Raw genomic sequence first — 13069 nt, 5'->3', positions numbered from 1 at the left:
TTATTAGAGCTTTTCACAATACTAAAAAAAGAAAAGAAAAAGAAAAAAGAAAAAGAAAAAAATAAAAATACACTGATAGAGTACAGTACAAATTGAATATTAAAAACAAATTATACAACTTCTAATCAGTAGTGCGATTTCAGAATTTAAAGCAGGCGCCGTAATGACTTAGAAAATGAAATGAAATGGTTCAGTTTTACGTCCCACTTTTATGCCGGTTAGGCTAAAGGAGACTGTGACAATGAGAAATAAGTGAAATGGTGGAATGAAGAAAGTGAGATGAAAGGGGAGAATCTCGAGGAAACACTAGCACACGGTGTTTGTCCACCACAAAGTTCACTTGGCGCTAGCTGGGATCGAACCAAGAACCCAAGCACCAGAGATGAACACTCTACCACTGAGCCACTAGTATGATTAATATAAAGTATGTTTTCCCCTGCTCTCCCCAAACCAGGTCCCCACTTTTACTAAAGAAATTTGTCATAAAATATAGTCTACACTGTTCTAATTATAATTATTTGAAACGGTAGAATTATAATAATAATAATTTTTAGATTAATAAGAAGCTATTTACGAGGAACTTACAAGTTCACGTAACTAGAATATACAAATGAGTATGTATAGAATAGGCAAAAGTTTGGATACGTCCCTATAAAAGTCGAACGGTGTGAGGAATCATAATGTGGGAATCGTTTGGTATGGCGTGTCTATAGGTGCTGATGATGTAAATTTAATAGGGGATGATAGGAGAACAGTAGAAATAAATGCAGAGATCTTATTAAACGCTTGCGGGGACATGGGTTTAGAAGTAAATGCAGAGAAAACTAAATACATGGAAGTGCGTCGGGACCGTAATACGTCAAATTGTGGAGGCGTTAAAATATTAAATAATGCTTTTGATAAAGTGGATACTTTCAAATATTTAGGATCAATATTAACAGACGAAAATCATATTCACGAAGAAATTAAATGTCGACTAAAAGCAGGGAATTCGTGTTACTACTCGGTTCAAAATCTCTTGTCGTCGCGAATTCTGTCGAGGAATTTGAAGCTTAAAATATATAAAACGATAATCATGCCTGTTGTTCTGTATGGTTGCGAAACATGGTCGCTTACTCTGAGGGAAGAACATAGACTGAAAGTGTTTGAGAACAGGATCCTGAGAAGAATATTCGGACCCAAGAGGAACGAGAATGGGGAATGGCGGAAGCTTCATAACGAGGAACTACAGAGTTTATACGGTTTACCCAACATTGTTAGGGTCGTCAAGTCTAGGAGGCTTAGGTGGGCAGGTCATGTAGCTAGAATGGAAGAAAGTAGATACGTTTTCAAAGTCTTGACTGGAAGACCAATCGGAAAACGACCAATAGGAAGACCTAGGCGCAGATGGGAGGATAATATTAAGATGGATCTTGCAGAGATTGGAATACAAAGTAGAAACTGGATGCAATTAGCTAAGGATAGAAGTCAGTGGAGAGCTTTTGTGAACGCGGCACTGAACCTCCGGGTTCCATAGGCCATAGAGTTAGTTAGTTAGTTAGTTAGTGTCTATAGGTGGGGGAGCAACTTATAGGAGCTATGGTGACAGCAGCAGCCAAATTGAAATCCAACATCTTGGATTTGAGTTACGTTTTGTAAATAGGAAGGAGCTTATGTCGAATATCATTTTACACTGCCTTCTTCTGAGCAATATACCTCTGCAATCCCTTTTGCGATATCTTTATTTGTGTAGAAGTTATGTTGTGTTAAAGTTTGGGACATTTGTCAGATTTAGCATTACAGCATACGCTCATGACCTCCATTGCGTTGGATACACAATCGCAGTCTTTTTGCTAGTCCTGCTGCACACGTCGCAGGGTCTGTGGGTGAACAAAGGCACACGCCTCCTCAATACGCTCACAAAGATGGGCTAAATTGTTGATATTTACCTCGTACACAATTTGTTTCAAATTACTAGACAGATGAAAGTCAAGAGGTGTCAGATCAGAGGACCGTGGTGGACATTCCATAGAACTACTCCTAAATATGCAATGATCTCGAAACTGTTCATCCAGAAACTGTCTGACCTCAGTAGCATACTGTGGAGGTGTACCGTCCTGTTGAAAGAAAGTTGGGAAATCACCCTGCAGATTCAACAACGTTGGAATCATATAATCACGGAGCATGTTAAGATACTTCTCCCCATTCAAGGTTCCATCAATAAAACACCGGACTCATGATTCTTGTGTTCCAAATTCCACACCAAACCATCACTTTTCCACTATCAGCACCCACGAGCGGTTTGCGTCTGGCCAGTAACGGTAATTCTGTTTGTTTACCTCACCTTGCATATAAAAGTTAGATTCGTCACTGAACAACACCTGTTGCATAAAGTTTTGATTACTGTCGCACTGATTCAGAGCCCATTCTGCAAACTGTAACCTCCGACTAGTGTCATCCTTCGCGAAATGATATTGCAAATGTGACTTGTACGGGTACCATTGGTGTGTGTGCAACACACGCAGGGTTGAACGCTGACTAACACTGGATATTGCCGAGAACTGTCGCGTACTGCGATATGGACTTTGCACAATCAATGCCAGAATTGCTGTTGCAGTCTCCTCGTCGGTGGCTGTTCTTGGACGTCCACTGCGTGGTTTGTCCGCCACAGAATTTCTTGCAAGAAATTTGTCCAACAACTTGGAAACTCTCATATGTAAAATGTTATTTCTCTCAGGATGCCGGGTATTGAAGTCAGCAGCAATCACTCTGTTACTTCGTCCATCATTTATTAACGTAATTTAAATTCGTTCCTCCTGTGTAAGTGTCATTGTGGATCACCTACAACGATAAAGAAAATTGATCACCTTCGTACAGTTTTGAAATTTAAGAGGTCATAACTCCTATGCACATAAAGGTATTGCGAGACGGATTGCACAGGTGTATACCTCAGGAAAAGATAGTGTAAGATGGTATGCGACATGACCCTCTTCTCGTTTGAAAAACCTAACCTAAATCCAAGATGGCGGATGTCAAGATGGCCGTCTTTGTCGCCATAGCTCCTATAACTTGTGCCCCCACCTAGATACACCCCATATCAAATAACATTATGATCCCTCACACTGTTCGACATATATCGGGATGTATCCAGACTTTTGCCTCATCCTGTACTTCACACGATAACTGTTAAACGAAAGCGAATTTTTGAAAACTATCTTTTCTTTTCTTTTTCTTTTTTCTATTTTTTGCAATAGATATCTAAAGTTAATCATGCCATTGTTCTGTATGGCTACGAAACATAGTCGCTTAGACTGAGGGAAGAATGTAAACTGAAAATATTTGAGAATAAGATTCTGAGAAGAATATTCGGATTCTAGAAAAATGGCGGAAAATTTTTAACGAGGAACAGCATAATTTGTACTGTTTACTAAACTTTGTTAGGGTCATCAAATCTAGAAGACTCAGGTCGGCAGGTCATATGGCTAAAATAGAAGAAAGTAGGAACGCTTTCAAAGTTTTAACTGGAAGTCCAATCGGAAAACGACCATTAGGAAGACCAAGGGGCAGATATGAGGACAATATGAAGATGAATCTCACAGAAATAGGAATACAAAGAAGAAACTAGATCAAGCTGGCTAAGGACAAAGTCAATGGTGAGCTTTTGTGAACGTGGGTTGAACCTGCGGATTCCCTAGGCCATAGAGTTAGTTAGTTAGACAGATAGATATATAAAGTTAGTTCTTTATTTTGCAATAGAAATCCGAGTTTGTCAATCGATTAACATCTTAAAAGGTAAGGGCGACTTTAACGGTGCATCATTATAACCCATTTTCTATTATTAAAACAAAGAGAATGGGTTTTACATATCGCGACGTTAGATAGCACAAACCTTCTCCAGCAGTTAACATCTAACAGACGAAACGAATCTTCTAGCGCATGATTATTTTTTCTGTCTGCCAAAGTTTATTTATTTATTTACTAGGATCATGGTAGTGGGCCTTATAAGACTGTAATGTTAGTACTTCGTCCGTTATTCCACATACTAAATCTTGTGTGATCCTCTTTACTGTCTTTAGCAGAATTTATTTATTTTTGCACAATAAGGCTTTGATTCATATCATAGAGGAAAGTGGGTGAATACCGCGCAGGAGGGTAATATCGCGCATCAAAGTTTCTGTATGATATCCCAGAGCATGATATTTGTAATAGCAAATGACGGTAGCAAACAAGGAATGAAATAATACAACATATAACAGTTTTCTGGGCGCGCCATAATAACTGCGCAGATCATGTTGAAAGACAAAGTAGGAAGGTGCTTATAATTTGAGCAGAACGTTCTGTGTTGGATGTGTTTTGAAGAAGAACGAAATTATTTTGCTAACGTACGTAGGATACTATGTTCCTTTAAAATATAAAACAAGTACACAACAATATTAACATGTTCTATTTTCAATTATATTTTTCTGAGTGAAGGTTCATATGGGGTAGGCTAATGGCGCGCAATGTACTCCATTAGTGCTCGGTTTTCCCTCGCATTGTTTTCTTTCTTTTTTTTTTTGGAGGACAAAATATACTCAATTGTTCCCCCCCCCCCAGTATTTTCGCATATGCCGAGAAAGTAACCAAAAGCTGGACAGAAGAAACATTGTGCAAGTAGACTTGACAATAGTTTGTGTTAATGTTTGCCGTAGAGTCTAATTCAAGTTTTACTTCAAGTATTTCATTTCAAGTATAGTATTTCAAGTTTATTGTCTCTGTTTCCAATTACATAAACATGTGCTTGATTTCTATGTTACATTGGATTATTTAATATTAGAAAATTATCTGCGCGTTATTACACTACGGGAGTGGTAAATTTGCCTTACTCCTTTTTCGCTTGTTTTTTCATGATGTAATGCAGTTGACATAATAGCTTATACATACATTTAAAGTTAAAGGATGTGATTATATGTTCCTGAGTTCTTAGTCATTTTCATCCCAAAATGTCTGCGTAATTCGCGATTAAACTTTAAGTGCGCGGTATTCACCCACTTTCCTCTAATCATTCAAACTTCCTTAATTTGTCTTATCAAAACAGAAGACTTTTGCCTTTCAGAGCCGTTAGTTTTTGGAGAAAGCGTTTCATTTGCCTGTCATTTTTAATCTATAAATTTTCTGAAAAAAAAAGAAAAAAATACATATTCAGGTGCAGTGGTAGAAACTGCATTTTCAGCAACATACAACTATATTCAAGTACCGTATTTTGCGGACTACAAGACGCACTGTTTTCTTCGATGGGCCTTTCTGTTTGCCTCCAAAATTCAGGAGCGTGTTATGCTCGAAATTAATATAAAAGATCCAGTGGTTGATTTAAAATTCCCGCCAGTCTTAAAAATGGCGATATATTACATTCCTCGGGAAACCTATCTCTATCTGGCAACATTGGATTCAACTGGCAGCAGCAGCGCACTGATGTGACAAACATGAGTGGCGGGGATTCACAAGCTTGTAACACGGTCTCCCTCCCGCACGTCATCACAAAATTGCTTAAAACTTGCGTAAAAGTTCAGGTGCGACTTATAGTCCGTAAAATACGGTAATTCTTCAACGATATTATTACAAATTTCTTTCAAATTAGTACTTCTTATGTTAGTATTAATTTTGACAATTGGTCCAATATGTGAATGACCTAACCAATGGAATAAAAAATGGCTGGTGTCCTAAATTATATTGATTTCTCTTTAGTATACTAGGAACGTGAAAAGTTATAACATTAAATTGACAGTTACACGGAAATCAAATTGTACTCTCGGACAGTCGCATCCACAGAAAACATGAACTTATAAACTACTACAATTTCCAATAATAATAATAATAATAATAATAATAATAATAATAATAATAATAATAATAATAATAATAATAATAATAATAATAATAATAATAATAATAATAATAATTTTTGTTTTACCTTTTAAAGCTACAGAAGATTTGCAAACTACATGAAACTGAAGTTCTAAACAGAAAGAAATAGATCAATCAGTTTCTATGTCAATACATATGGATATGAGGGGAGGGGGAGATGCAGAGACACACACTATTCTTAGGACACTGAATCTATATCAGAAAAAATACCCCACTATTTCTTAACGTCTTTACTGTATGGAAATTTAATATTCAAAGAGGTGGCAACAGATTTCTTTAACCTACAGTTTCAAAGTGGAGAATAAAGTCGTGAATCAAGTTCTTCCTGAGAGACTAAATTAATACAGAATGTTAAAAATATTTTTGTCCTACCTTATGGGAAAGTATTCACTAGTATTCCTTTTTTCTGTTCTTCTTCTTCTTCTTCTTCTTGTGCCATTTTGAGAGCCACCTCCTGTACTGTACTGTTCTGTACTGTAATGAACACGCAACTTCGTTATATAGTCCGGTAAATATAAGAAAAATTAGGGCTGTATCCCCAAGAAATTGCAAGAAAAGATTTTTTTTAGTTTTTCTGGTAGAGAAAAAGTATCCTGAACAACACATCAACAAATAGCAAAAATTAGACTCCTATTTGGTCGCCATTTCCGGCCGCTATTTTGGATTTTGTTATTACACATCTTTCTCGGAAAAAGCAATTACATAAATAAGATAGAAATTTCGTTGTTGTGTCAAATTGGTGCTAATAGATAATATAAATGGAGAAAGGTGGAACAGTCTTGTGATGATATCGCCATATTTAAATATGGCGGCCATTCTTCCAAAAATTTCGTTACATTCGGTTCGTTGTCTATCTTAATTGGTACATAACTACGAAACTGTTAAAGTTTTGAAAAAGTCATTTGAAATGATCGTTATACAGTAGAATGTCCTCTTTTCATTGACAGCAAAATCATTTCTGTATCTTAAAAACTAAGTGAGCTAGACCATTTTATGTGGCGAGAGTGTTGTCTTTTATAACACTGAAGTCCACCATGTAACGCAACATGCCTTTTCTTTAAACAATGTAATACTTTAATTTTAGAAAGAGAAGTACCTGAATTATTCTTATAAATTAAATAATAATAATAATAATAATAATAATAATAATAATAGTAATAATGTATATCAAAGGATAACATATTTTCTGCAGTATGTAGGTACCATCATGTACACATCCAGGCCAGTTGTCTGTGCAATTCCTGCCCATGATTGACATGTACCCTGGAGACAAGACGTGCATTCTGTCAACTCTCAATTTCATTTGTGAGGTAGCAGCGAAATTCAAAATGCCAACTGTTGTTACCTTTGACTTGCCATTGTTTGGAAAGCTTCTGAAATCGTGAGTTCAGCAAAAGAGAATGTTCGGGTGAAAGATGCCATATTTTTAATTGGAAGTTTCAATATCTTAATAAATATATTGGGTGCTATAGGTACGTTAATGCAAGACTGTGGACTGAACGAGATTTTAGTAACAGTCTACAATAAACATACGATCATACATATTATATCAGGAAAGCAGTACAACGTGCATTGCGTGGGCATCTTAGGGTCAATCAATGCCTTACAAATATAATTATCTCCAAAATTATTGAAACAGAACCTGTGTTTGAAAGCCACATTTACAAACTAGAGCAGTGATACTGTCAAGCTGGATAGGGTGACTTAAGAGATGGACAACATGCTTGAATCAGCTTGAATGACGAATATAGTTTCTGTTGTGTATGAAAAAATATGTCAATATTCTCGAGAGTCTAAGACAAGCAAACTTTTATTGAATTATACGCAGACGTTGCTTGTAGTCAGAGAGATAATACATGCCGATCGATCAGGATCATGGACAATGCACCTACATGCTATTACAGCTTGTTTGCCCATATTGGCTGCTGCAGGTCACCAAAATTATCTAAATTCTGCTTAACTATACCTTCAAACCATGACAACCACGATAACTAACCCTGAAGTGTATCATCAGTTCGTACAGGGATACCATGTCACCAAGCGAACTTTCGGATAGAGGTTCCCTCTTACATAGGCTTAACTGGTCTCAAAGAAGTACTTACAGCTTCATTGCAGATCATTATGCATGTTTTGTTGCAAAACGATATGGAAAAGCAACTTTGTTTTCCGATGACTATGGAAAACCTACCCCAAATTACAGTACTCGTGAGTGAAGGAAGACAACTACAGCAATAATAGTCAATCTCAGGGAACCAACAAAATTAACTGAGAAGGATGACTTTCTCTTCAATGGAAGCAAGAAAGAATTATTGATAAAAATTATTTCTGTACTCCTGAGATCGAAAGGATTCAAGTAATACAAGCGGAGGGAGATGCAGATGTTGACATTGTAGAAGCTGCAGTTGCTAAGTCACTTACACAGTCAATAACTCTCATCGGGAAGATACGGTTCTACCAATATTGCTTCTCTATTATGGCTATACAGATAAAAAGGGTCTGTATCTACAATCAGACAAAGGGAAAGCTCATGTTTACATCATTACTGTCTTGAAGACCATGCTGGGGAAATATGTATGTACAAGCCTGTTATTTGCACATACCTTCACTGGATCAGATACTACCTCACGAATTTTTGGTATTGGGAAAAAGTCAGTTTTTGAAAAGATAAACAAAAATGGTATTTTGAGTAAATGTACGCAGATTTCCTGTTCTCCAAACACAGATCCAAAAACCTGTGGAAACTACTGGGTGTAAGGCAATGTTGGCTTTGTTCAATGGGAAAGAATGTGACACATTAGAATGATTGCAGTATACCTACCTTTGCAAAACAGTGGCGGATGCTAATTCATTTGTAACGCCCGAGCGCTTTCCACCCACAACTTCTCCTACAAAATACTACTCACAAGAACTTACTTTCAGGTCAGGACAAGGATGGGTCTTGATCAAGACATGGATTTTACTAAGTGAGGCTGGATTAATGAAGAGGACAAACTGATACAAATAATGATGGATAATAAACCTTCTACTAACAGCCATCTAAAAATGATTCACTGCAGCTGTTCATGTGGATGTATGAGACGTAAATGTACGGCCGCCATATTTAAATATGGCGGTATCCTCACAAGACTGTACCACCTTCCTCCATCTATATTATCTATTAGCACCAATTTGACATAGGAACAAACTTTTTATCTTAATTCTGCGAGAAAATATAATTACTTTTTCCGAGAAAGGTGTTTAATAACGAAATCCAAAATGGCGGCCAAATGGATGTCTAACTTTTGGTAATTTTTGATATGTTGTTCAGAATGCTTTTCTCTACCAGAAAAACTAAAAAAGCTTTTCTTGCAATTTGTTAGGGGTCAAACCATATATTCACTGGAGTAATATGACACTGAAGGACAATTTTCTGTGAATGGAGATGCAACTTCTTCAACGTAGAATAGAAATCCATACTTTCATATTATAATATCTGTATAAATGATTTTTGCACTACCCTCACTTATCTGCTAATTCTTCAACACAGTGCGACTATTATAATAAATAAGTCCGAACGAAGGAAGTGAAACAATTTCATTTAGCTATCTTTTCTCTGAGAAAGAAAGAAAGTTTCTATTTTTCAACATTAAGAAGCAAGGGTGGAGTAATTCGAAACTTTTGAAGGTCTTGTGAATGCCCCTTTAGTGACAAAGCAATAGAGAAGTAGAGGAAGAGAAAGGTATAATCGATAACTGTTCTTAGATCAACGTTCAGGATTTTTTTCAGCAACCTGGACCTTAAACAAAAGTATATTGAAGTTGTTTCTTTCCAGTTGTTTCTTATTTTAGCAAAGAGTCGAATGCAACTTTAACTTATGCATTGGATGACGTGTTTGTCGTTTCTAAAAAAGTCTTGGTATGTAACTTAACCAATCAGTGTGAATTATAGGCACATTACTTTGTCCAGCTTCATTTTCAAGTAAGATTAAACAGATAATAGTTATAATTGTTGTAATCTCCATTTGTTACTGAAAGAGTTCTTTCGTATACAGTTGTTATAGTAACTTTTCCGAAATGAAATTTTCATTTATACCGTAATGTTTAACTTTTAATGGAAAATTAAATATAAGGTCTTTTCGGATGAATTGCAACCAGCTGTTTAAAATTCACTAAAGTTTAGTTTGACTAATTGTCGTGATTTTATGACATCATCAATGAAACAAAACAATCAATTTTATTAAATGTACGCCACCAAAATGGTGAAAGATCATTATAAAACGTTGGGTATTTCTCCTACTGCAACGGACGCTGAAATAAGAACAGCGTACAAGAAACTTGCCCTTAAGTATCATCCAGATAAGAATACGTCTTCCGAAGCTGAAGAAAAATTCAAACAGATTTCTGAGGCCTATTCTGTCCTCACAGACACTGCAAAGAAGAAAATACATGATATTGAACGACGAGCAGCGGAGAGGTCCCAAAGATGGAAGGAGAACAATTTCAAAAATTCCAGTTTCAACTTCAATTTCAGCTTTTCGTCATCAGCTGGTTGCAACAGTTCAAAATATCAATCATTCAGTAGTCCTAGACGCCCAGCCTCGGCCTCAGGTACTTATACTAGCAGTTCATATTTCAAACCATTTTTCAAACCTACAACACCACCGAAGTGTGATACTGGTTTTTGTTTTGGATCTCATTCATTTCCTTCTGCTTTCGGACATACATACAACAGAACTGACAAGAATACTTCTCCGTTTGCTAAATTTAATCCTAGTTCTTCTGCTGCTGCTGGTGGCGATGCTACGGGTTTTAAACCACGAGTTTACCGTTTCCAAAGGAGTTCATCCGCGAAGGCAAGTTCTTTCTCTGGTGGTAATAATAATGATAATAATACGTTTGGTCAAAAATCTTTTAATTTCAGTAATAAGACTACTTTCAAAAGTGATTCTAGCTCAGGTGCAAAAGCTCGAGAAAGACCATCAACAGCGGACTCGTATAGCAAAAACCCCTTTTCTAACCTAAAATCTTCACAATTCAATTCCTACCGTCGCACAACCTTTGATAATCATCGTTTCAATCGAGAATCTCGATTCACCTCTAAAACTCCCTCAAACAGTAGTAATGTTGGCAGTGGACTTAATAAATCTTCTCACAATGTTACTGACAATGTAACTAACAAATATTCTCACAATGTTACTAACAAATCTTCTCACAATGTTACTAACAAATCTTCTCACAATGTTACTAACAAATCTTCTCACAATATTACTAATAAATCTTCTCATAATGTTACTAGTTCAACTAATAATCGTATTGCTAGTGACAAAAATTTACGAAAGAAGTTTCAATCTTTTCTAGATGCGTATAGTGAAGTAGTAAAGGAGATAAGAAAGATCTCTGCATCCATTGACGAATGTAATGATATTTTTTCGTCCAGGGGGAAATTCCATGTCAAGAAGTTAAATTCCAAACATTCAAAAACTAGAAGTCTTGATAAGAGTAATACAACACTGAAAAATCATGTTATGAAAGATGAAACCACTAAAGATGCACATTCAACATCGTCGTTTTTCACCTTATCTGAAGTAAGTTCAATAGATTGTTCCACGGTACCATCAAGTGATGTAATTAACGATATTAGACATTTATTTTATTCCTTGAAGGCGAAAACAACTTTAATGTTTGGAGATGATATTCCTCCTAGATCTCAGAGAATCGATTTACAATCTTCAAGATCGAGAAAATTCGACAAAACAGAGTCTAAAATCCCTGTTTATTCTCCCAAAGGAACTGAAGCTAAAGTAACTGACAAGAAGGATTCAAGAGATTTGTCAGCCAAAAGTGCCCGTATCTTGTTCCGCAATCAAGCTGCTTCTTGTGCTTATACGAAAGAAAGCAGAGTCAAAAAGGGTAATTCCTTCATCAAACGACCATCGTTTACTCCTGGAAAACCGGATATTAGCTTCGAAGACATATCTAGTCAATGTGAGATGGTATTTGCAAAAATCTCATCAAACACTGGTGACAGTGATCTGTCTAAACCACCTTCAACTGTAATATCTAAGAGTGATGCAACTCTACAACCCGGTTTGTCATCGGGCGTGGATAAACAACAATCTGTTCCATCAGATGATGACACGACACCGTCTAAGGCAAAGCCTTCGTCTTCTAACGAAGAACTTTCAACAACAGAAAGTGACGTGAATACTCCTAGTATACATAATTTTATTCTACATACATCATCAGCTGTGAATGATGTTGCTGACAAGGTTTCAATTCCTTTAACATATGTCTATAAATGTTTCCCAGCTGGATCTAAACCTTCGACACGTTTGCCACCTGATACACCAACAGATGAAAGCAAAGGAGGAAAGTCCTCTAAACAGCCTGTAGAGTATAATCTTGACATTTCTCTAGACTCTGCCAGTGAGGAGGTGAAGAATATCAGACTCTCACGAAAGAATAATCGGTCACCATCGATGCGTACGAAAATTAAATGTACATGACACCTTTTGTTTTCACGAAGAGGCATTATACAATGGTAACACAAACTGCAAAATTCGTAATGGATTCAAAATTTCTTTTTAAATAAAAAAAAAATATTTCATTTATGTACATTTTTGTGTTCGCTTTTTAATGTGTTAATGTTATGAATATGTTACTGACAACCAAGGGCGCCGATTTCTCTAAATTTGGAAGGGGGCATATAGATGCAGAACGTATATAAGAATTTTAAGACAAATTGAATTCAAATTATGCCAAATATTGTATATTCATAAATACAACGCGGGGCATACATGAGCTTTGTGGGGCCCAGACCCCTTGCCTCCCCCAGGATCGGCGCCCTTGCTGACAACCCAGTCATTACGTAGTCGTATACAATGTATTATATTTTTCTCCTCCTAGAACTAAAATATTTTTTATGTTTACAGGAACTATAGTCGGTTGATCCTAGCTCAGTCAAATATTTTTTTATGCTAGACCTTTATGAATATATGGTGAGACATTATCTTCGCTATGAAAGTTATAATAGTTTTCGATAACATTTATAGCAATATGCATTGGGCACCATATAAAAGGGGTCAAGACTGATGCTTGATCCACTGCTCTAGCTTAACCTTATTATATTATACAATATAAATAAATAGATAATAGATATTAGAGAATTCCGTTAAACACTTTTTATATTTAAAATTCGATAAAGACTC

The 13069-nt window shown here is 36.2% G+C and overlaps 1 protein-coding gene across 1 annotated transcript; it reads left to right on the top strand.

Moving 5' to 3' along the window:
* Positions 1–9921: 9921 nt before the first annotated feature.
* On the top strand, positions 9922–12478 carry LOC145666675 (uncharacterized). Its single transcript, XM_081734150.1, has one exon. The coding sequence runs from the start codon at positions 10103–10105 to the stop codon at positions 12365–12367; it is 2265 nt and encodes a 754-aa protein (XP_081590276.1). The 5' UTR covers positions 9922–10102; the 3' UTR covers positions 12368–12478.
* Positions 12479–13069: the final 591 nt, after the last annotated feature.

The sequence above is a fragment of the Thermobia domestica genome, chromosome 12 (genome assembly GCF_964235325.1).
Source record: "Thermobia domestica chromosome 12, izTheDome1.hap1.1, whole genome shotgun sequence".
Classification (NCBI taxonomy): Eukaryota; Metazoa; Arthropoda; class Insecta; order Zygentoma; family Lepismatidae; genus Thermobia; species Thermobia domestica.
Note: the sequence above shows the minus strand (reverse complement) of the source record. Positions and strands in the feature narration are given on the sequence as shown.